The sequence below is a fragment of the Rhopilema esculentum genome, chromosome 9 (genome assembly GCF_057945365.1).
Source record: "Rhopilema esculentum isolate cy_ngs chromosome 9, ASM5794536v1, whole genome shotgun sequence".
Taxonomy (NCBI): domain Eukaryota; kingdom Metazoa; phylum Cnidaria; class Scyphozoa; order Rhizostomeae; family Rhizostomatidae; genus Rhopilema; species Rhopilema esculentum.
In genome coordinates this window covers 2,721,690-2,744,640 of record NC_142823.1, presented here as the reverse complement: position 1 = coordinate 2,744,640, position 22,951 = coordinate 2,721,690, and the positions used below count along the sequence as shown (strand labels likewise).

The 22,951-nt window shown below is 37.4% G+C and overlaps 1 protein-coding gene across 2 annotated transcripts in view; it reads left to right on the top strand.

Annotated features, from left to right (window-relative positions):
• The window catches only part of LOC135688925 (acyl-CoA dehydrogenase family member 10), a 30,243-nt gene extending 8,396 nt beyond the window's left edge, over nucleotides 1-21,847 (top strand). For both annotated transcript variants that reach the window (XM_065205991.2, XM_089110093.1), the window contains exons 8-26: nucleotides 315-383; nucleotides 569-662; nucleotides 776-863; nucleotides 1,558-1,708; nucleotides 2,255-2,574; nucleotides 3,990-4,196; nucleotides 5,776-5,942; nucleotides 6,428-6,568; nucleotides 7,529-7,600; nucleotides 8,151-8,216; nucleotides 8,532-8,622; nucleotides 9,839-9,915; nucleotides 12,283-12,364; nucleotides 13,102-13,190; nucleotides 13,556-13,639; nucleotides 14,811-14,905; nucleotides 17,461-17,509; nucleotides 19,487-19,564; nucleotides 20,083-21,847. In XM_065205991.2, the coding sequence (XP_065062063.2) occupies nucleotides 315-383; nucleotides 569-662; nucleotides 776-863; nucleotides 1,558-1,708; nucleotides 2,255-2,574; nucleotides 3,990-4,196; nucleotides 5,776-5,942; nucleotides 6,428-6,568; nucleotides 7,529-7,600; nucleotides 8,151-8,216; nucleotides 8,532-8,622; nucleotides 9,839-9,915; nucleotides 12,283-12,364; nucleotides 13,102-13,190; nucleotides 13,556-13,639; nucleotides 14,811-14,905; nucleotides 17,461-17,509; nucleotides 19,487-19,564; nucleotides 20,083-20,235 (2,173 nt within the window). In that variant the 3' untranslated portion in view covers nucleotides 20,236-21,847. The remainder of the gene's footprint in view (nucleotides 1-314; nucleotides 384-568; nucleotides 663-775; nucleotides 864-1,557; nucleotides 1,709-2,254; nucleotides 2,575-3,989; nucleotides 4,197-5,775; nucleotides 5,943-6,427; nucleotides 6,569-7,528; nucleotides 7,601-8,150; nucleotides 8,217-8,531; nucleotides 8,623-9,838; nucleotides 9,916-12,282; nucleotides 12,365-13,101; nucleotides 13,191-13,555; nucleotides 13,640-14,810; nucleotides 14,906-17,460; nucleotides 17,510-19,486; nucleotides 19,565-20,082) is intronic.
• The last annotated feature ends 1,104 nt before the right edge of the window (nucleotides 21,848-22,951 follow it).

Below are 22,951 nucleotides of genomic sequence, written 5' to 3'. Positions count from 1 at the left end.
TAGCCCTATACCCAAGCTCTTTCGAGAACACAAACTATATTGACGGCCTCGTTTAAACTCCTTAGTATGGCTGGATCGACCCCCATTCTCTGTTTAGGCCTATATTGTCTTGTCAAGACATTGCATCTTTCTCCTTGCAATTCATACGCCTGTTCAGATACCCTTCTAATAAGCGTAGGACTTTGGAAGTTGCAATGCCTTTCCATGATACTTCAAACAGTGATGAAACAATGAATAGATTAAGAAATAAATGTTCATTGATTGTTTCATCTTTCATACTGACAGTCTCTTGTTAATTTTCTTTCGGTTTTCAGGGTGATGAAAGCTGTAATGAATGCTGGTGTCCCGGTTCCAAACTGTCTTGACTTATGTCTGGATGAAAGGTTTCCTGCTTTTTACAATGGCCTAAATTTATTGTGTTACTCTCATCGTTTCAATTCAATCCTTTTGGCAACAGTGGCCATTCTTGTTTCCTATATCATGCTCATCCAAATTGTATTCCATCCCACATGTCCTGCTTCCTCTTGACCGGAAGCTGAAACTTCTAACATCTATTTCTCGCATTTAGAATCATCGGCACACATTTTTATTTGATGGACTACATGAGAGGAAGACTGTTCAAGAACGTTGCCTTGCCTGGAATCTCACCGGATGAAAGACAGGTTTCAACTTTCTTACAGCTGTTTCATTTTCTCCTTATTCGTCTTAAAAGAATTACAAAATAAATTGTTCGTGTGCTTTGTAAGTAATTGACTTTTCCTTTATTTTCCTAAAGGCAATATACACTGAGATGAACCGAGTTCTTTCAAGAATTCATACTGTCAAGCCCGAAGCAGCTGGTTTGGCTGACTTTGGCAAAAAAGGTGATTGTATTTATGCATTTATGAATAATTATGAATTTACATTTGAATATATCGAACAGTCAAAGTAAAATGCTGGAGGAAAGCTGGTAAGTTTCGAAGTAACCGCGACCACATTTGGGCCCTTCGCTACTCCTCTTCTAGAATATGCCAGGATTAAATGCCTAAATTTAACCTAGTAAGGACATATAACCTGTTCTTGGTTTACTTTAACTCTGTAATGTGACAAACGCTTTACCCGGACAAAGAAGGACTCTACATTCGGTCTAGTGAATGATATATATCCTATTCTTGGTTTACTTTAACTCTGTTATGTAACAAATACTTTACCCGTACAATAGTGTATATAGCATCTATGCTCATGTCATCTTGATGAATTTCAGGTTCATGTGCCTGAACAGTCTATAAATGTTATTGCTTCGATCGACAATACCCAACTACTTTATACCTATTGTAAAGAACACGAATGCTCTTGATTATAAAGATCCTTTTTAAGTGGTTTCAGTACAATGATTGCCAACTCGCCTGTTTAAGCTTAAACTAGTTTGACTGATAGAGGTGTAGCAAGAAATATATCAAGGCTTCCTGTAGCTCTTGAAAATTCAGCCTCGTATGCAACTCTTATCTGCCAAGTATGACGTCTTACATTATCTGCCAATATTTCAAATTTGATATAAACGTTTCTTCAATGTATTAGGGAGCTACATCAAACGACAAGTAGAACGATGGGCTTCACAATATGAGGCCTCGAAGACGCATGAAATCCCATCTATGGACAAGTTAATCAAATGGCTTAATAATAACATGCCAGAAAGTCATTCGGATCACGTGGTTCACGGGGATTTCAGGTTAGTTTTTGCCCTAAGCAAGGGACATGTGTCCCTTAGATTGCTAGCAAATGTTTTCTAGATTTTTCATTAACAATAAGAGATGTGTCTTATTTATCTTAAGTAGAAACAGATTCTCCTTCCGGGTATCGCCGTTGAAGAGTTACATTTTAGATGACGTCAGCAGTTACCATTTGGGTTTTCATAGCCATACATTCTATTTTATTCGTGTTTTTTCTTTCCTCTTAGTATTTCTGATTATATACATATCTCTTTATGCTAAATTATTTGACAAAAACAACACATTTTTATAACTTTTTGCTAAAATCCATCACGTATCAAGGAGGGTGTCCTCTAGAGCTTCTAAAGCACAATCGATCATCGAGGGACAGTGCATATCAGTACATAAGAAGACTGGCTGTTCTTTATATACATCAGGGGAGGCTACACCTTTTTGTGGTACCCCTTTATGGCTTCTATTTCCACGATATGTTGAGAATATTTCATATTTATATGATATCCAACTTCTCCACCTCGTGTTCATTCCACCTATCTATTTCATTCTAGAATCGACAACATGATATTCGATGAACACAGCCCAAAAGTCAAGGCTGTTCTTGACTGGGAATTATCGACACTCGGCGATCCACTCTCAGACCTTGCTTACAACTGCATTGCATATTATTTAAGCCCAAAGTTCCCAATCCTCCCTGGCATTGCAGGCCTAAACTTGAAAGCTGAAGGCATCCCTACCGACATTGAGTACATGAAGGAATATTGCAGAAATGCTGGAATACCTCCGGTAGAAAACTGGGATTACTACCTTGCGTTCTCCTTCTTCAGAATAGCAGCCATCTTGCAAGGTGTTTATCAGAGATCACTTAAAGGTGTGTTTTTAAACCTGTTTGTGAAGAAGTTTTTATCTTTAAAAATGCAAACCTTTTGAAACATATGAAAGCTTTTCGTCTGACACCCTTCATTATGTAAAACGTCATTGATCGAAAACTCCAGGCTTTGATATTTTACTGAATTTTTTTTTCGCTAGAGCACACTCTTTTTTTACCTTTACAGAGGAATAAATACTTAGATCTTAACCAATATCTTAAAAGATCTCGATTTATATTGGTAAATTTTGGTGTGATATTCTTAAAAGACCTTGCTTGTTCCGTGTGAAGAGAGCGTTAAGAGAATCCTGGTCACTTGAAAAGATTCCAATCAATTTACAGTGGATTGAGTTGTATCTAAAGACATAAATATATTAAATGTCTATAGCTGTATAGGAGAGTTCTCTTATAAATTGGTTGCCTATTTGTTGATGTGTCTATAACCACCTTTATACCCATCTTTATATAGATGATGCCTTTTCTAAATCATCAACTAGCAACAACCCAAGAGACAGGCTTTTGCAGCCAACTCTGCCTCCCCTCCTCCCTTCCTCCCCTCCTCCCTTCCTCCCCTCCTCCCTTCCTCCCTCCTCCCTCCCTCCCCTCCTCCCCTCCTATCTTTCTCCCTTCCTCCCCTCCTATCCTCCTCCCTTCCTATCCTCCTCCCTTCCTCCCCTCCTATCCTATTCTCTTCCTCCCCTCCTATCCTCCTCCCTTCCTCCCCTCCTCCCCAACTCCCCTCCTCCCCAACTCCCCTCCTCCCCACCTCCCTTCCTCCCCACCTCCCCTCCTATCCTCCTCCCTTCTTCCACCTCTCCCTGCGCTACATTTTTGTACATTTATGTCAAACTGTTTTCTATTTTGACTAACAGAATGCACTGGATATTTTGAAAATCTTGGCTGCCCGTTATCTCGAACTTTGGCTATTCCAAAGTTTTTCCATTTTTTCTTGTTTTGATGTAATGTTTTCAATAGAAAAGTCATTCGCTACCTAAACTGTCCATAATGCCCCCTCCCCCCACCCACGCCAATCAGCGTCCTTTTCGGAAAATTCGGGCTTTTGTAAGATAATTGACAAAGGTCTAATTTGCTGAAAGCCTGTCCAAGATGTTTTCTTATCGAAAAATCGTGGGCCTTAACTCTCCCCCCCCTAAATTAAAGACTTAATTTCTGCCACTTTTGTAGTTATCAAGCTTCAACTGATTGCTGCCACTTTCAAACACACTGGGTACTGGGCTTTCATAGACCACTTGCCCCCTTATCTGACCTTATCGACCATTGTCCATTCGTTGAATTAACATCACATATTATCCCTCGCATAACAACTGCAACATCCAGGAAGGAAGTATAACTTTGTTGATATCCAGTCTGTTTTTGTCCCTGAGCCGACATTGCTATAGATGCTTGCTTTGTCTTAGGCCAAGCCAGTCAAGAAAGCGCCAAAGAGGTTGGTGTCCTTGCAGAAGAAGTTGCAAACATCGGCTGGAGGATAGCATCAAAGGAAGAGTCCCAGGCCCCAGAAAATACTGTTCAAAAGGAGATGGAGAAAAAAGAAAATCCCTCTGTGGAGCACCCTAAGACGTCACGGGCTGAGGTCTCTACGAAACATGCTGGCCACATTTATGGTAAGGCATGGTTCTATCATTCCTGTCAACCCTGTTTCATTTTTGAATTTGCTTGTAGCTTCTGCAATACGCATTTTTAGGCCAAATCTTACAGTGCTCTGTGGATATCATATTTCTTGAGTAGCCGAAATTGGATCTGGTTGATTACATGAATGTACGGGGGCGAAAGGAGATGGACGGGGGTCGATGGGAATGGATGGAGTTCGATGGAAATGAATGGGTCGATGTGCGTAGACAGGAATAAGCTGGACGTCCATGGTGCAATGAAAATACTTTCATCTCTCCTTTTCACATACTGAGTCAAAAGGACTCTCTTTAAGGCACATGGGAATTGCTTGTTCGTTATATCAATTTTATTGTGTTTGTAGGGGAAAGACTAGAAGTTAAAGTTTTGTGTCTTTATACATAGTGAAGTCCCCATTGAAAATTTTAGATTCTCTGTCTTTTTTACATGAATCATATCTTAAAAGATATCATGACCACAAATGCTAAACGCATCATTGCTTGTGTAATATGGATAACCGCCATTGAAAAGCAGGCCAATACATTCAAAACCATTAGATGCATAAAGTTAATAAGATTTTCAAGCACCAATCAGGGTTCTTGCAACTGTTTTATCTTCAAGACGCCACATTAAAAGATTTCCTTGTGTGATTTGCTGTGGTCAGAATACCGGAATAAATATACCCGCTCATGCCTTGGAGTAGTAATTCAATATAAAGTTAATTATTTTAGATTCAGCCATTACCTTAATGCAGAAAATGACCGAACGCATCAGAGAAATCCGGTTTTACTTTGCAATTTTCTTTCCCATTGTAAGTGATACAAGCAATGAACCCACCATTACCAGAAATCTAATAACACAAACAACATGAATACCCACGCAACAGACACCTAGGCAAATGTTTTCGTCCCAAAATTTCTTTCCTGCATTCAAATGCTGGTAGAAGCTGCCTTAGCATAACGATTCCATTCTGTCAAAACCTTTTTCATGTAGCCTTTCTACAACGGTGGTCTTCATTAACGGAGAGTTTTAAACGACATACAAACGATGTGGCCACATGAAGTCTTTCCCACATTCAAACATGGTACTGTTAAAGTAAACTCCAAAAACCTCTCTACAACGGACACCTCCCTTAGCAGACACTTCTTACAACAGACAAATGTTTTCGTTCGATTAAGCTCTCCTTCCGTCAGAACAATGTAATGTTAAGCAAAGACCGGACATAAGAACCATCTGTACAACGGACACCTCCCTTAGCGGACACTTCTTACAACAGACAAATGTTTTCGTTCGATTAAGCTCTCCTTCCGTCAGAACAATGTAATGTTAAGCAAAGACCGGACATAAGAACCATCTGTGCAACGGACACTTCCTATTAGCGGACACCTCTATGAACAGATATATGATTATGTGCCATGATGTCTTTCCCAGGGTGAATGTGTTCTCTAGCTGCAAATTCCAGACAGGTTAAACCTCTCTAAATAGGATATAGACAATGATCACGCATGTGTACCTAGCGTATACCAATGGCTTCAAATGCAAAACCTTTTCATGTTATACGCTTTTTGTTTGCAGACCTCCTGCCTGTTAGTGTATCTCAGTTACGACCAAAGGCACAGAAGCTTTTTGCACAGCTAGATGCGTTTATGAAGGAAGAGGTGTATCCGAGAGAGAAAGAGATATCAATAGAGCGGTCTGGCAACGAAAAATGGCAACCCCACCCTCTAATTGAAGAATTAAAGGTATTGAATCATATTATACACTTTTAGGTTTGGGACAATCCATTAAAAGTCGTTTTATGAATTCGGGGTATCTTTGCTCCTACCCATTTGGATCTTCTACCATTTGATAATTTGGATATGCACTAATCTTGATCAGATTCATTAGACTCCTATGTACACAGGAGAAGTCTGGATCTAGAGAAGCCCAGACCCCTAAACTGCCGCGAACAACGGCGTCTAGTTTTCGTGACTCGAAAGACTCAGCGAAACAACTACACATGATTTGAAAAGCATATCTGGTTAGATCCCATTCTTTCTTTCGAAAAATTCGCTGAGTCGTAATTCCTAATTCTTTGCAATCCAGTTTAGTAACATCGATTTTAGTTAAAATTGCAACATTGACACATAACATTGTTTCACTCATATACCACTGACGCACTATGTTACCAGCAAACATTTTGCGGCTAGATAAACATTGTTTTTTTATGCTTTTCATTAAATTTTAGGCTAAAGCAAAGGCTGCAGGTCTGTGGAACCTATACATTCCAATTGAAGCTGATCCAGATGAAAAGTACGGAGCTGGGCTCACAAATAGTGAATATGCCTTTCTTTGCGAGTTGATGGGCAAGGTTATATTTGCTCCTGAGGTAGGACGTCTTTCTCGTTCAAGGCCATCGATTCTGTTAAAATGCCGGGGCCATTACAGCTTTGAACCTCTTAGCGTATGGTTACATACATAAGGGTAAGGTCTTGGTACGGATCATATCATCCTACAGAGGAAAAGGGAATTTCTGAAAAAGGGAAAAGGGAAGAAGAAAAGGGCCCGTTGCCAGTAGGGACATTGGGTGCGAATTCTCGTACGGACATTGGGTGCCGACAAGAATTCCCCTTTCTTGTCTCATATTGACACAAAATAAATGAAGTACTATGTTAGCACCAGCACTACAAATGATAAAATGTGTCCTATTTGCTGACGAAATGAACACTTCACCCTCGTCTCCGGGTGAATCACGTCTCCTGGTCTTCATGGATGATCTCGCTTCAAGCTAGTGCTAGTATTCCGTCATAGGACAATATCTCTGTTTTTGAAATTCAAAAGGGCTTGGCCATTATAAAAGTTGCTTCGCCATTCTTGCTTCAGTTATATTTAAAAAAATGTATTTCTGTTTTTATTTTATTTTCTAAAAATGATGATACGAAAGTATTAGAAAAAATTACACTAGCTTCTACATTTTACTTTAAGCTTAAACAATGATCATACTTTCTAGAATTAGTGCTTATTTGATCAGAACAAGATTTTTTGACGTTCAATGACCCATCATGCATCTCTAGAGCTCATACAGCTAAACACATTTCAACTTGAGTTTTCCAAAATTAGTATCTCCAAGCACAAGCCATGCATCTCTGGGTACTTAATGACCATATAATGTATGTTATAATTTTTAAGTTAAATGATTATATAATGCTCAATTATTATCACTTCCACGTACGCCAGAATCCTTGAAAATCATCTCTGAAACGTCGTATCAAGGATATAGCTATCATAACAATTTCCTCATCAATTTTGTCATGTGCCTAAAGTATTGAACGTTTTCCTCATACATTAGGTGTTCAACTGCTCGGCCCCTGACACAGGAAACATGGAGACTCTGATAAAGTATGGCACAGAAGAACAAAAGGTAAGACGTTTTGGGTTTCTGCTTGATTGGTGGTTAATTGTACAGAAACTGCCAACTAGTTCCAAATTCTGCATATATCCTTCCCCGATTTATTGCTCAATCGAGTTTCATTTTGGCATCGTGTATCCGAATTTCAAACCGGTTATTCAACTTTCCATAAGCTTCAAGTTTTGTCGATCATGATGCAATAATGAGCAAAAAAAGAGTAGATCTTTTTATCATACGAAAACACGTACTTTTGAAAGGAAGGTAATTTTATTGTTCAGAGAACTGGCATTGCAACTAGCATTGCAGCTAGGTTTTTTCTGTGACCAAGTTTTTTTTCGGGATTTTTTCTTGGACCGTATATGTGACAAATGTTAGTCATTAACAAAGTATTTAACACTCTCCCGGAATGCTTTAAAAGCCACGGAAATTTTAGTGCGACTGTAATGACATGTTTCAATAATTCCTCTCTAGCTTAAGATCCTTCTTCTGAAAAAAAGGAAGAAAACCTTTGCAATATCTGTAGATTTGATCGTAAATACTTTGAAGATTCATTCTCTTGTAGGATCAATGGCTGGTTCCATTGCTGAACGGCGAAATAAGATCATGTTTTGGAATGACTGAACCAAATGTATGATATTTTTATTGATTCACCAAATCTTATGTTATACAATCATATTTCAGGCTTGGAAAGGTCTGGATCTTTTAGCTTGTGTGCAGACATTAGGGTAATAATTTGCCCCCAGTCCCTTTTTTTCTCCTACTCAGCTCCTACACGCTGGTTTAAGTCTGCTGACTCAGATTTACTGTCTGTTGTTGCATGATTTCTGAAAATACGTGTCAAATAGTGATTTCACATTTACTATTTTGATTGAAATATGTTTTGATGACGTCATGAATGCGATCCAGATTAAGTAGTCCATTTATGTGGATGATATGTTTACAGGTAGCGTCATCTGATGCGACAAATATCCAGTCTTCGATTAAGCAGGAAGGTGATCAATGGGTCATCAATGGAAGAAAGTGGTGGACATCAGGTAATCTTACTGTTACATTCAACAAAACAACTTGTTATTGTGACATTTGCACCTGAGGAAAACTGTGGGATTTTTGCTTAGCAAGGGTGTGTCGTGGTGAGGGAAGCAAGTTTCATAATCAAAGTACTGATCACTACTCTGTAATCAAAACTGTAATCTAAGGATTACGACTCTGTAATCAAAACTGTAATCCAAAGATTACGAGCACCGACACCGCACACCAGTCTATAAGCTTTTCTACCTCTGGATTTTTGCTGTTTGTTATTTGCAAAACTAAAACCAAGCTCTCTCTCACATTGGTCCCATTTTTCGCTTGGCGAAGCACCACAATATACGGCTGATTTTCGAATCAAATTTCCTGAATATCTGGATTTTTCTTGATTTCTCAATTATTGACTGGGTATGGTAGTGTGAAAAAGATAAATGGGGAGATGGAGGGGCTTACCGTTCGAAATCATTTCTGCTAGTTTGTTTATAGTTGTTTATTTGTTTGTAGACTCCATCGGTATCTTGTGACCTTAATTATATTGTAGCATTTTCCTTCCTTTTTCTTCTTCGTGTTTTTATCTTATCAGATGTGGTTCATCTGCTTGCAAGAAATGTTTACATTATCCAATGTTTTTCGTTTCTAACTCTTTTCCAATTACTCGCCTTGTGGGTCAGTATATTGCTCAATCTAATCTCTTTAACTGAAATTTACTCCTGCGGTAAATCTGTAAATCTGACACACAATCCTTTGAAAAGGTAAATTTTGCGTTTCAAATTGAAATTAAAGTAAAATTCTCAAGCATGTTTGAATCGAAGATAGTTGGCTATTGCGGCCCTCGTATTTCTCGATACTGACTATCATTCGTTGCCAAATTATTAATGATTGTTTTAGAAATCAGAATACCCTTTACTCCTATACACTTTGGATGCACTGTAGTACCTATATTATGAAGTTAACGCCCCTCTATAACGTAAGTTGATCAAAAGCAATATTATGGCAACATTTATATATCTTGGATGCAATACCCAACAACGTTGGTCAATAACGTAACTTAACATCTTGTCTATCTATTTACCAAACAAATCTCTCTGGTTAAACGAACTGTTTAAAAAACTCCTGTTATAACGAGCAGCTATTATCGGTCCCTGAAATGGTTGTTATATCGGCATTCCTCTGTATTTCGATGCAGTTGATCTTAGATTAGCTTATTATCACTTCCTTTACCAGGTGCTATGGATCCCCGATGTAAGCTGTGCATATTCATGGGGAAAACAGACCCGTCGGCTCTAAAGCACAGGCAACAGGTACGTGTTGAGTGGAATTGTCTAGTTTCCATACTGCACGACCTGAAAGTAGTTTACGGTTAGTGTTAGGGTTAGGATTAGAGTTGAAGTTAGAGTTAGGGTTAGGGTTAGGGATAGGGTAAACTAATTACGTCATCAGGTCGAGCAGTATGAAACTAGACAGCTCTGTGTTGAGTTCACACAAAACGAGCCACTGTGTGTGGCCTCTTGTGGGTGTGGCTTCTATTGAAGGATAAAACTGATTGTTCCAAGCTTACGAAACCCTAATTTAATTTCTGTTAAAAATTCTTCTTTTGAGAGTTGCTTGTGTCTGCTTGACTAGTTTTCAACTTGTTTTGGCTTGACTAGCGCAAACAAGGGAATGAAGGCTTTCTCATTAAGTAGATTGTCTGCTGTTAGGACCTGTTTATATGAGCAATTTTATCCCACCTTTCGGCCTGGGATGAATGGCAGATGGGATGAAATCATTGCATATTTATATGCAAATTCTACCCCACCTTCCAGCTTACATCTTATTTGTTATCCCACCTCTCAGCTGTCTTTTAGACTGCAATACGTCATATTTTTGTTATGTCATCCTAACTTCCAGCCAGTTTAGTGTTTATATGGGAAAATATCATCCCAAGATGTGAGATTCGGCAAGATGAGAGCAAGATCTCATTACTCCCCGGACATAGTGTTTCTCATATAAACACGAGATGGAAATTACAAAGGTTTTTATAGAATGTCTGGATCTCACCTCTCAGCCCATTGGTCGGAAGATGGAATAATTCTACTCATATAAACAGGCTGGCGCTATGCTGTACCAAACTTCAATACTTTTTCCCAGACAAGAGATGAAAAGTTAAATTGTCTTCGGCATTCAAATCTCATAACTAGAATTTTTTGTTGTGATAACTTTCTTCAGGTGAATTTGTTTTGAGATGCTCTCAAAGTATGTGGTCTGTAAAAAGGATCTCGAGAATGAATAATTTTATTCATAACAAAATATGACTCACAAAGCCTTTACAAAGTAGGGAAAGGATTTGTTTTTCTTATTGTTTGAATGAACAAGATCACCCTATTGACGACACTACTCAATTTGATGGAGTTTAATCTAGACGTTGATAGTTTGCGCAGCCTGAACTGGTTTATTGTTGTGACGTTAACTCTGTTGAATTTGACAGCCAAGTTTTTAACTTCAAGGTAAAGAAGATAAGAAGATAAATAAAGTAAAATCTTGGCGTTTTTAGTTACTAATGACTACCAAAAATTAATGTTACCGAATGGAAGCAAAATTTACCGAAGGAAACAGAAATATTGGGGGGTGTCGCACCCCCTACACCTTCCGCTATATCCGTCCCTGCAACCGTTAAGCAAATTTTTCTGATTTAACAACGTCATCCTTGTCCTGCTTTTTTGCAGCGTGAATTTTCTTTAGATTTCGGTTTAAATTTCGTTACTGTTGAATCTTTACTTCAAATAGTCACGGTTTCAAATCAAAATTGATTTAATTTCTATACCCCCTTATTCTTTGTCGAATTCATTCTCATTCGCAATAATGTCTTCAAACTTACAGTAAGATTGGTAGCGTGTTTTGAAATTATTCTACGGCCGGCGCTCTCGCTATTTCTCATATTTCTACCGTGTGCTTCATCTTTTTCCTTAATGGAAAGTTGTCCGAGGAGCGCCTAAGTGTAAAATTCAACGATTCGTATTCGGCCATTGTCAAATACTTTGCTGGCAGTTTAAGAAGCTCTATCAAAGAACACATTTGTAAATGAGAAACGCTTCCAGTTGACTTGAAAGTCCATAACAATTTGTGTTGAAAGCTAAAAATAATTGAAGCTTGGAATGATCACGAGCCAAGCTTTGACAGTGATAACGAGGTACAAAGTTTGATAAGGAGACTGCTAAAATTGAGGTTATGTGTAATTTGCTGGAAATAATGTCATAGTCATCGCTTGAAGCGATTGACCTTTCTAAAGAACACTCAATTGTCACTAATAATATTATCACTTTTTCAATAATAATTAACTTTCATTTACAACCTTTTTTATTCATTAAAGTTCTTTATCATTTCAATCTCCAGCCAATACCCTTCAAAATTTTGGTTTGCGCCTTCTCTTTCCTTAATCCTTCTGCAAGATATTTTTTAAGTTCACCTCGTGAAAATAATGATCGTAAGAGAGGATTTTTAATTCGGATTTTCTGTGCGCTTGTCTTGATGTTTTTGGGTGTATGAGAAATTTAAAGTAGAACGTTAGGCTGACTAGTTTTTTACTCGTTTTTAATTGCATGCTCATACTGCACGGAAATGTCAAATAGAAGATTGCCTGGTATCGACTTTGGCACAGCTCATTTATGAATGTATCTCGTTTTATGTAGAGTATGGTTCTTGTACCGATGGATGCTCCAGGAGTTAAAGTCATTCGACCTTTGTCTGTTTTCAATTACGAAGATGCACCAGGTAACCATTTTGAAACAGCCTCCTTCAAATATGCGATTTTTGCAATCAAAATCAAACATTTTGTCAGACTATTTTTGCTAGGCGATTTTGAGAAAACTTGGCTTTGATTCATTAAACTCGGTTGAGCTGCAACATTTCAGTTTCTTTCCTGACTTCTTTTAGGTTTTGCGTCATATTGATTTATTTTAAGCCTCGAAAATGTTTCATACTGTACAAAACATTGTCCAATTAGGTTGGTTATTCAAATATTAACTTAATGTTGAATATAGCAATCGAAAATTCTGGTTCTGTTAAAAGCATTGAAGGTATATGGGTTGTTTTCTATTCTTCTTGAATGCAGAATGGATTATTTTAATGTCGCCTTGGGGTTTCTTGGAGGTATTTGCAATAAGAGAATTATGATGAAATCCGAAACTAAAATGAAATCATTACGTTAGAATTTTTCTGAAGCTCCCAATAATAATTTGGAAATCTTTAAAGCCTTTAGTGAGGACCTTTGTTATAACTTTTTGGGGCAACTCTCAGCTCGGAGCCTTGGTCAATCTGCCCCCTGCCCCCACCAGGTTTATTTTACAAACAAAATGCTCAATTTTTTTTAACTTTCATCCGAGTGACAAATGACGATAAAGCCCAAAGATGAGATCCTGTTTTGGAATTGTAAGAGCGTTAGTATTGTAAGAATGTAGGGGTGCATTCAATGATCAGTTCCACATTTAAGCGTGTTTTTTTCTTTGTAGCTGGACATGCAGAAGTTGATTTTGAAAATGTCAGGGTACCTCTTTCAAACATTCTGCTTGGCCCAGGGAGGGGTTTTGAAATCGCGCAGGTTAGTCAATTGTACCGTTTTCTGTGTTCTTGCTTTGATTTTCGATATAGGGTGCTTGTCTGCTGCATTTTTAATACTGCTTTTGCACTTAATGATCCCAAATTTCACAGTAACTTGGACTCTGTTCCCTCTCCTGACATTGTTTTTTTTCGAGTAAGCTTATTTTAATTGGAAAACGTATGTTTACAAAGTTCCTATACTCATTTGAATTTTGTCTCCATTAAATCAGATCTCTACAACTTTCACCCCAGAAGCTTCTTTTGTAGCCCAAAAGTTTCTCTTTCTATTACCATGTTTCTTACAAATAAAAAATGAGCGTTACCCCTGTTGATTCACCATTAATCTTGTGTTTTGTTACATTTCAGGGTCGTCTTGGTCCCGGGCGAATTCACCATTGCATGCGATTGGTGGGTTATGCAGAACGAGCCCTTGAGCTGATGATTGAAAGGGTTGGTATTGCAGTCTATATTTACCTTAGCAGCCATCATTTCAAATGGATTAAATATGCACCATACACTTTCTGTAGCAGATTTAAACTACTACAACCCTAAACCAAACATATTTCGTTCATCGAGAAAAATGAGTTGCTCCATTGGTATTCTCAGCATACTAACCCTGTGTCCGTCCTTTCTTTGGCTTTTATCTGTTACATTCGTCTGTGTTTTATTGTTTATGTGTTGTTGTTTGGTTGGTAACATTAACAGTTGAATTGTTAGTGTCATCCATGGTGGGGACGGGATAACCTTGTGTCTTTAGAACATGTAAAAAGTATTTCTTTTTATCTAGAATTAGGTTCTGTTGGTATAAAAGAAGTATATGGGAACTGCCGTTATTTTGTTAAATCTTAGTTAATACCCCGCCCCCTCTCTCCCGATATAATGTTGCAGCTTTTATCAAAAAGATTTATTTGCGGCATTGCTCAGAAGAAGAAGGGGTGAAAATTTGAAAACTGTTATCAATAAAGTGAATTCCTTTTTTTTCTAAGACTATAGACATAAAAAAAATCTAGATTTAGGTTTTTCTGGTCAAACTATCATGCGTGAAACCCAAAGTTACCTCTTGTAACTCACAGTTACCTCTTGTAACTCACAGATACCTCTTGTAACTGACAGTAACCATTGTTAAGCAACACAAGTTATCACTATTATGTTAACACACATGGTACATGGTACTCTGTACAACAAGCATAAATTTAAATGATTACTTAGTCTAATTCTTTAAAATGCTTTTCCCGTTTCTCTTATTTTGATTTTGCCACAGTAAACCGTCCCCCATCCTAACAGATAATGAACAAACATGGTTTTTTACATAACTATACAAACAATACTTCAATTATCTTCCTTTTGGCTGTGAACCAAAAAATCATCAGAAGGGCTACGTTATCAATTTATCTACTCATTAGTTAAACTTCTGATTCGTTTAAGTCGTCAAAATTGTTGCTCTTCTGATAATTCAGACTCGATTAATCTAATTTCAAGCAATGCGAAGAATTATGTATCCTATGTATGAGAATGATCACGTGATAAGGAAAACATTTTGGGATTTTATGGCAGACCATCGTAAAATCAAAATCAGTACGATTCTCAAATCTAATCAAAATATATTTATTACTATTCGCAGACAAAATCAAGGGTTGCTTTTGGTAAACCAATTATCGAGCAAGGAACAATCAGAGATGACATAGCTCAATCAAGAATAGACATTGAGCAAGCAAGGTAATTTTTTGTTTACTGACGATTTTATAAAGCTGATAAACTCATTTTTATCACGCGTCTGATAGGCCCTGTTGAAGTTTTCCCTGATTCACGGTGTAGTTTCGAGACTGGCCCGATCAGAAACAAATATCACAGATGTTCATACGATTAAGGATTCGGTTTGACTTTTGTTCACTAGGGAACTTTGCTATACACTGTGTGGTATGAACTATTATGTAGCAATCAAAGAGAGGCTATGAAATTCCAGCCTATCGGATTCATGTGTTGATGCGTCCCCAAAAGCGATTCAATGTCTCCCATATCACATTTAAAGCATGTTGATTTGACTCTCCAAAAAGACACCGAGCGAATGGATTCACGCTCTCGTCCTGTGAACTAAACCGCTATCTTGTATGAATCCGGTACAAAAAGAATCCGGTCTGTATACCAGTTCAACTTACGGCCTCATTTTGAAAATTCTTTGAACCTCAGATTCAGATTAAGAGCAATGATTTTTAGTCTACTTGGAAGTTTCCATTATGTTGTTGCTCACGATACTTATTTTATGACGACTTGAAGATAAAATCTTTATAAGTGATTTGACCGTGATTGGCGACTAGGGGGGGGGGGGGGTAAAATTTCACTCGGAACGGTATTTGCTGTCAAATCCCTTACATGTCTTCCAACTTCATTTCTCCGTAAAATTTAAAATACAAGCACAAACAATATGAAAAATTGTATCCGGCCTAAAATTATGATGGCAAAGCAAGATCTGAGCTTTAAAAAGTCGTATATTGAAGTTTGGAAAAATTTCCAAAACGAGGCCGTAAGTTGAATTGATGTATTGTGAGCAGGAGTTTAGCATTTTGACACCTTGAGAGTTTGCACGTAATTCTTCACATTTATTAGCTGTTTATTCCCCTTCGTAAATTTTCAATGATATTTCAAAGTAAACTAGCTATGACACTGTCAAAATATGTTCTGAGTGAAGATGCCTTTTTTGGAGATGAATAAATCTTTTAATAAGTAGCTTTATATTTAAAGGTGCGCGTGCTGCTCGCAAGTAAGCTCAACGGAATGCTCTTTGAGCATAAGAAGGGGGCATTCAGTTTTATAAAGCATGTTATATATCTCCATAGCATCCACTGTCATTCATGATTGTTAACACGCCCCGTTTATGTGTATTTTAGTTTTTAAATTAATCTACGATTATCATATGCGCTGAAAATGGTATGATCTTAATCCGGTGTAATGTAGCAATCAAAGGGATGCTATAGAATTCCAGCCTAGCGGATTCATTCATTCATGTGACCCCAGAAGTTCTGATAAAGAAAAATACTGGATCGAGCAATCTTTTATTTTAGGCCGCCAAAATTGGAAGTCAAGTTAATTTCGTTGACGCTTTCTTCGGCGCTGTACAATTTAAAAAAAATACGGTTAAAAACTGAACACAGTGTTGCGTATTTGGTTGTAATAAATGGAGAAAGACGAAAGGAGAAGGGAAGAATCCTAGGCGTGACAGGGGAGGTTGTGACAGTGAATTGAAAGTCACGAAGCCAAAATACTTCAGCAAATGTGTAGCTATTTATTTGGGTTCATCAGATGGTATATTAAATAAATTTAAAACATAAAAACCTTTAAAGTGAAATATCCATGATATTCCAGACTTGCATGTTCCGTTTTCCAACAAGCTTTTTATTGATTCAGTGCCCTCCCATGCCTTTCGAATCTTTCTCCTTTCTCCTCAAAATATTTTCAAGGCGAAATGGCGTGAGCAAAGACGAAAGCCGCGGGCCGCTGACAGGGAAACCAGTAATGGGAAAACATTCAAAGCGGGTTGATTTCACTTTCCAAAACGACATGGAGCGTAGATATTCACGCTCTCGTCCTGTGAACTGAACCACAATCTTGTTCTGAATCAGGATGCCTTGTTTGGGGGGGAGGGGGGGATTAATATGTCAAAGTCATTTGATAAGTGGCTCTATGGGGAAAAGTGTGCATGCTCGCAAGTAGGGGGCTGTCTCACTTAGTTTTTGAGGCATGTTGTATATTTTCAAAGCTCATTATGAGGCATGTTATATACCAGTGTCATTCATGATAGTCAGCACACTCCATATACATGCATCTTAGTTTTTTGAACTTGTCTACGATAATCATATGCAACGAAACTATTATGATCTTAATTCCTACTCAACATAGGCCTAATTAAGCATTCCTAACTCCATCAAGAATATCGCAGTCCATTGTATATTTGACATTTGATTTATTTTAAAATTCGATTTCACAAGATATTGGATTCTCGTTGTCGTTTTGATTTGTTCACAGAAACCGGCGGACAGCCTACCATGTGTATCTTCCGAATGATTTTGCTTTTGAGTCTTCCATTTAATGTCACTTTTACCAATGCCTTATGCCTCCCTTTTTCTTTTTTCTACTCATTTTCTAATACCAGACAAATTTCTTTAATATTTTTCCAAATGTCTTGTAACAACGATATCTGAACAGATTGTAGATTTTAAATGTATTTTTATTTGTCAAGCCAAGCCTAATCATCATGTCTCTTTGCAACTGTCTAGGCTCTTGACTCTTAAAGCGGCTCATTTGATGGACACAGTTGGAAATAAGGTATGCCATTGACAATCTTTATAAGTAAACTGGATGTTTATAAACTGCATGTATATTAATGGTATACATACAAACTGTATGTAGAAGTTAGAGCGCCCCATTAATACCCATAAAATCCTTGCTCACTCCCTTATGGACATAGAGAGTTGTACTCTAGAGGGGTTCAACTTGTAGATAAGCATGCCTTTTAACTGAAAAGCATAATTTTTACCCATATTATAACCTTCAAAAGGGACACCTTTGTGGAATGACTAAATTTTCACAGAGAGAATCGATTGAATTTTGTTGCTTTGTCATAATTTGAAAGACAACTCTATCTTTTTGGCAACGCAAAATTTGTTTCCCTAAATTCGTGCCATCTTCAAATTCTATCTTTACCTAAGAATACAACTCCTATGGCCCCCTGGTTGCATAAGGCAAGAATGGGGATTTCAAGGCCCCCGGCCAGAACAGGCCCGTTATCTGTCGCTGACAGTCCCACCCTACATTCATTTGAAGTTAGAATTAAAATGTCAATGATTTACTTTCACTCTACAGAGATTTGTTCCTTTTGCTTTGACGGCGAGAGAAATTTTGGCAATTAAAGTACTTTTAGCCCCAGGCTTATTAATAATCTCATGCTTTTATTACAGTGACAATGTTGATTTCCTTCTATTAGCGAGATAACAGTGCCAGTATTTTCATAAACCCTTAGGTGAATTTACTGCACGAGTCTCAACATAAGGCTATTTTTCAGCTCTCGGCAGAGGGTACTTGTAAAGCATTGGAAAAGTACAGGGCTTTTTCTTAGGCTGTTTCGCCATTGGTGTCGTTCAAGTCATGTATTCTTTGTTCCTTTTTGCATTTTTATTGCTTAAATTGGATTCTTTGTTTATTGGATCTTTGCTCAAGGCCTTCTTCTGTTTATTGGCCAAGAGGCAATTCTTTAGCTTTTCTAGATCACCAGCTCAATGTGTCAACCGCCAACTTTCCATTTTATACCCTAACCCTCTCCGTATTTCTACAATCCCCCCTCGTGGCCGCCATTTTAAGTAAAAGGAAATGCGCATGGCTAACTTTTGGTTGCAAAAAGTAATTTCAATATCATAAAATCATATATTATAAAGAATACTTTGCCAAAATATTTCCCCTCCCCCAAAATTTTCTCGTCGATTTTAGACGAAATACAAAATGCAATGAGGAACAATTTCTTGGCCTCCGACAAGTTATCGGTTTTGCTTGTATGTCTTTTATCGTCTGTTTGATTCAGTGCCAAACCAAAGGGTGTTTTATAGCTAAAATTTATAACAACTAAGGAATTCCATGGTCCTCTTTCATGGTGTTGTTTTTGTGCCAAATTCTAATTTTCTACTCGCTAATTGTCGGTTTTGTTGGAAACCAGTGCGGTTTTAGACGACGTGTTTTTTGGATATCATTCAATAGCATCCAGTTGGGGCCAAGAATATTTGAAAAGCTTTTTATAAGTTCATTTGCTTTTGGCTCCAAATCACTAATGAACATTGTATCTAATAACATTTATGACCATTAAACACTGATAACCAGTGATATCGATGTCATATCTCGGTTGCCAAATATTTTATCTGATATTGTGGTAAAATGATAACGCCATAAAGCTGTTTTGTAGAATTTTTGGAATCTTTATCATATAGCCTAAAGGAATATTATAGAATAGCTTTGTTAAGAAACAGCTGAAACTATTCCAAATCTGCTGAGAAGAAGATCCTTGACCAGAGACTCCCTCGCTATCAAAATATTGTAATACGGTCCTGTTTCCTGGATATTATGAACCAAGTCAAACGACATTAACACGTCAGTAGCTCCCAGGTCTTTTACTTCATGTATCCGCAGCCCTTTTGCAATAGTATGCACGCTTTCTTGTGCTCTATAGCATATTCTCTGATGGTATGGTCCAATTTTCAAAAATTTTTAAGCGTCATAATTTGCATAATTCATAATGCATAATTCACATCTTTGTAGGTTGCTGCGCCAGAAATAGCCATGATAAAGGTTGCAGCTCCATTAATGGCTGAGAGGGTTGTTGATAGAGCAATTCAGGTGAGATCTCTTCCCCCGGTTGCCGTTTTACCTATATCGCCCGTTCAAAGTTTGTTGAACGTTTTTTTATTTGTTGTGTTTTTTCGGTCATTGTAGTTTTTATATAACGATGTACGGTCACTATAGGTTTTCCACATCTACTTCTCATATGATAAGAGATCCTTTCTTGAATGATCTGGAAAATTATAAGTCTTATTTATACGTCATATATATTATAGTTGCTTTGTGTATAGTGAGTAAAAATCATTGTAGATTTTACAAATCTTCTCTTTGAAATGAGATTTTCTAGACTCGTTGCCTTGAGAGTACGGATAACTCTGTGGTTGATGGCAATTTTTACCAGAATATTTGTATCATAAATGTTTCAGTAGAATACTATTCTCAAATGCCTTAGGATAATGTAATACTACTTGTTTAACCTCTCTTTGATGCACCAATCAAAGCGTAGGAAATGTCAAGAGCCCTGAGTGTCGCCAAATTCATTCTATTCATGTCTCTTGAATATTGACCCTTTTTAGGCCTTCGGTGGAGCTGGTTTATGTGCAGATTTCCCGTTGGCTCATTTCTTCACCTGGGCTCGTGTCCTAAGACTCGCAGACGGTCCTGACGAAGTTCATAAAGAGGCTATAGCCAGAATGGAGATTAAGCGAGGACAGAAAAGTCGTTTGTAAGAGCTCAATTCGCTCCAATGCTTTGACCTATTTTAACTGTAACTAAAGCCCCCCTTCCCTAATTGAATAATTGAACTAATTTCTTTCCTACAAAAATGTCGTGTAGAAAATCGAGAGGGAATTCAGTTGCTTCTTTATACTTTTTTCCTAATGCGTGTATACTGCAAATACTACAAAAAATATCAAGTAGCAATATCGATATCAGTTGATATTATCTAAAATAATGTATTTCATGAAGCACTTATCAGTCTTGACCCACTACCCCTAGAAATTTCCACCTTGATCAAATGGTGCCTTTTATTGCGAAGTTCAACAGGCAGTATAGGTACTTTCGTTATTATCGCGCTTGTACAAAGATACACTGCTCAATTTCAATTTTAAACATTTTTTGAAAACATTAGGAAAGGCAACATGCTCTGTTATGCTAGGCCATAATTCTTCCATGTCACGAATAAGAGCAGTCATGTTTTGTCTGATAAATGTACTTTACCAAGACAAATTTCCTTCAAGATTCTAGTTTTTCACAGGATAAATAATAAGTCTACTTTTCATGCGCTTACTGTAATATACCGATTCTGGTAAGAAATTTGCCTTTTAAGAAAAGGGAATTCAGGAGAAGAAATTCAGATAGATTTGTACTTGAATAAAAAAATTAGAAGAAAATTGACTTTTTAATAAATGCACTAAATTTAGTGCAAACTTTATAACTTGTTCACACCCAACTCTCGTAATAATATCTTATTCCTCGTACTAGTTTCTAATGTAAAATATTTTCCCACCATTAAAAATCAAATGCAATCAAATCTGTATAACTTGAGCCACCAAGAAGAAGATGAAGTTGGTTCGAGTTTACGAAAGTTCGAATTAACGTAATTTCGAGTTTATGAAATTTCTAGGTATCAAAGTTTTGAGTTATCGGTTGTTCGAGTTTCCTGGATTATATTATCCAGAACTCCAATGCCACAGTAAATAAACTTAAAATAAAGGAACTTTTGAGAAAAAGCCACTTCTGAAATTTGCTGCTGGAATTCGCCATTGTTTCTTTTATTAAATAGGTTTACAGGAATTTCTGACTATATTTGATAGCATTTATATATGTTGAAAATGCAGTATATAATTTTACATGCCACCATCACCCTTCGTCTATTTTTGTGTAGTCGATATTGCATTTATGATTTGTTTTGCGTACAGTTTTTCCTGCTGTGCGGGAGTTTTCAAACCCGAATGTTTCGCTTGTCAGTCGATTGTGTTGCTTTTCTATTGTATGCTAAAAATAAGCTTATAATTTCATGTGTCTTAATCTTCCAATTCGTTTGTTAGCTGGATTACACAAATGCTTGAGTAGGTAGTCAAAAGACACTAAAGTCGCTAGCCGTCTGTCAATCAATATTAACCAATCATTGAGCAGGATACCACCCAAACGCTTGTTGATTGGACAACAGTTGATTGACATATGGCTTAAGCCACTTTAGTATCCCTCGATTGCCTTAAACTACAGATTTTGATTTAGCAGAGTGAATACACTAGTAGAAAGCTTTTCAAAAAACACCAAGATGCTTATATTTGATGCTAATTTTGCTGTCACGTATTTGAATTATATGGTCAAATTTAACGCTGTGCTTTTTTGAGCGTGTGAACTACAGATATCTTGTATAGGTATAGTAAAAGGCAGAATTGAAAATCAGGAGAACATAGAAAAAGGTTGGGGTCTTAGCGATAGTTATGCCGGAACCACTCGTGTGGTCTCACACCTACCTCTGGGCGTGAAAATCGGCTATTCCTCAACTTTAGATTTTGTGACATGTGGTGCGACGCAAGGATCAGTTCTCGACCCACTGATATTCTTTCCCACCATAAAAGGTATGCCAAAACATTTACTCAATTTGAAAACACCATCCCACCTTCCAACACGTATAATGAGAAGAGGAATCGCACCTCCTTACAAAAACCTTTATAAATGGCTTTAAAAAAAGCCAACATTTTTCAACATACTAGTAAAAGCTTTTTCGTCTGACACTCCTCGGGGTATAAAACGTCAGAATAAGGGTCCGAAAGAACACGATTGAAAATATATACCCAGTTGTGGATCGAAATAGGCCAATCAGAAAAATGCAAGCACATGACCAGCATGGTTGTCCAATCAGTGCTGCGTGCCTATACAAAAGTTGCCGACGGAATCCAAGAGAGAAAACGAACTCCTTTTGAAATACCTTTGTGTTTTTCGCATCGCGTTTCAAATTGCAACAGATGTTCAACTTTTAGTTCCGTCTAGAAGGTTTTACATGAATCAATCTTCGACTTAACAGTACGATGCACTGTGTTCTCAGCCAAAGTCTTAAATTAACATCTTAATAATACTTTAGACCTTTAAATGGACTAAAATAAAATGCATTTAGAGCATCCAAGAATGTGTAAAAATCAAAAGCCTTTTTCGTGTCAATAGTTCAACGTTGTTTATAACAGTGCTTTGGAAACACATATAACATACTTAAATAATTCTACACAACCCTCTTACACCTTGATTAGGGGGCTCCTGTACAAAACGCTGCAAAAAAACAATAAAAAAGTAGAAATTTGCCAATTTTCGGTAATAAGGGGTTTACACCCTAGCTCTACACCACAGTTAATTACCCTGACAAGTATTCTTAATTTTCGTGGGCTAATCAGTAGCAAATTAGAACGTAGTGAGACGTCAAAGTCTGGCAAAACGAGGCTG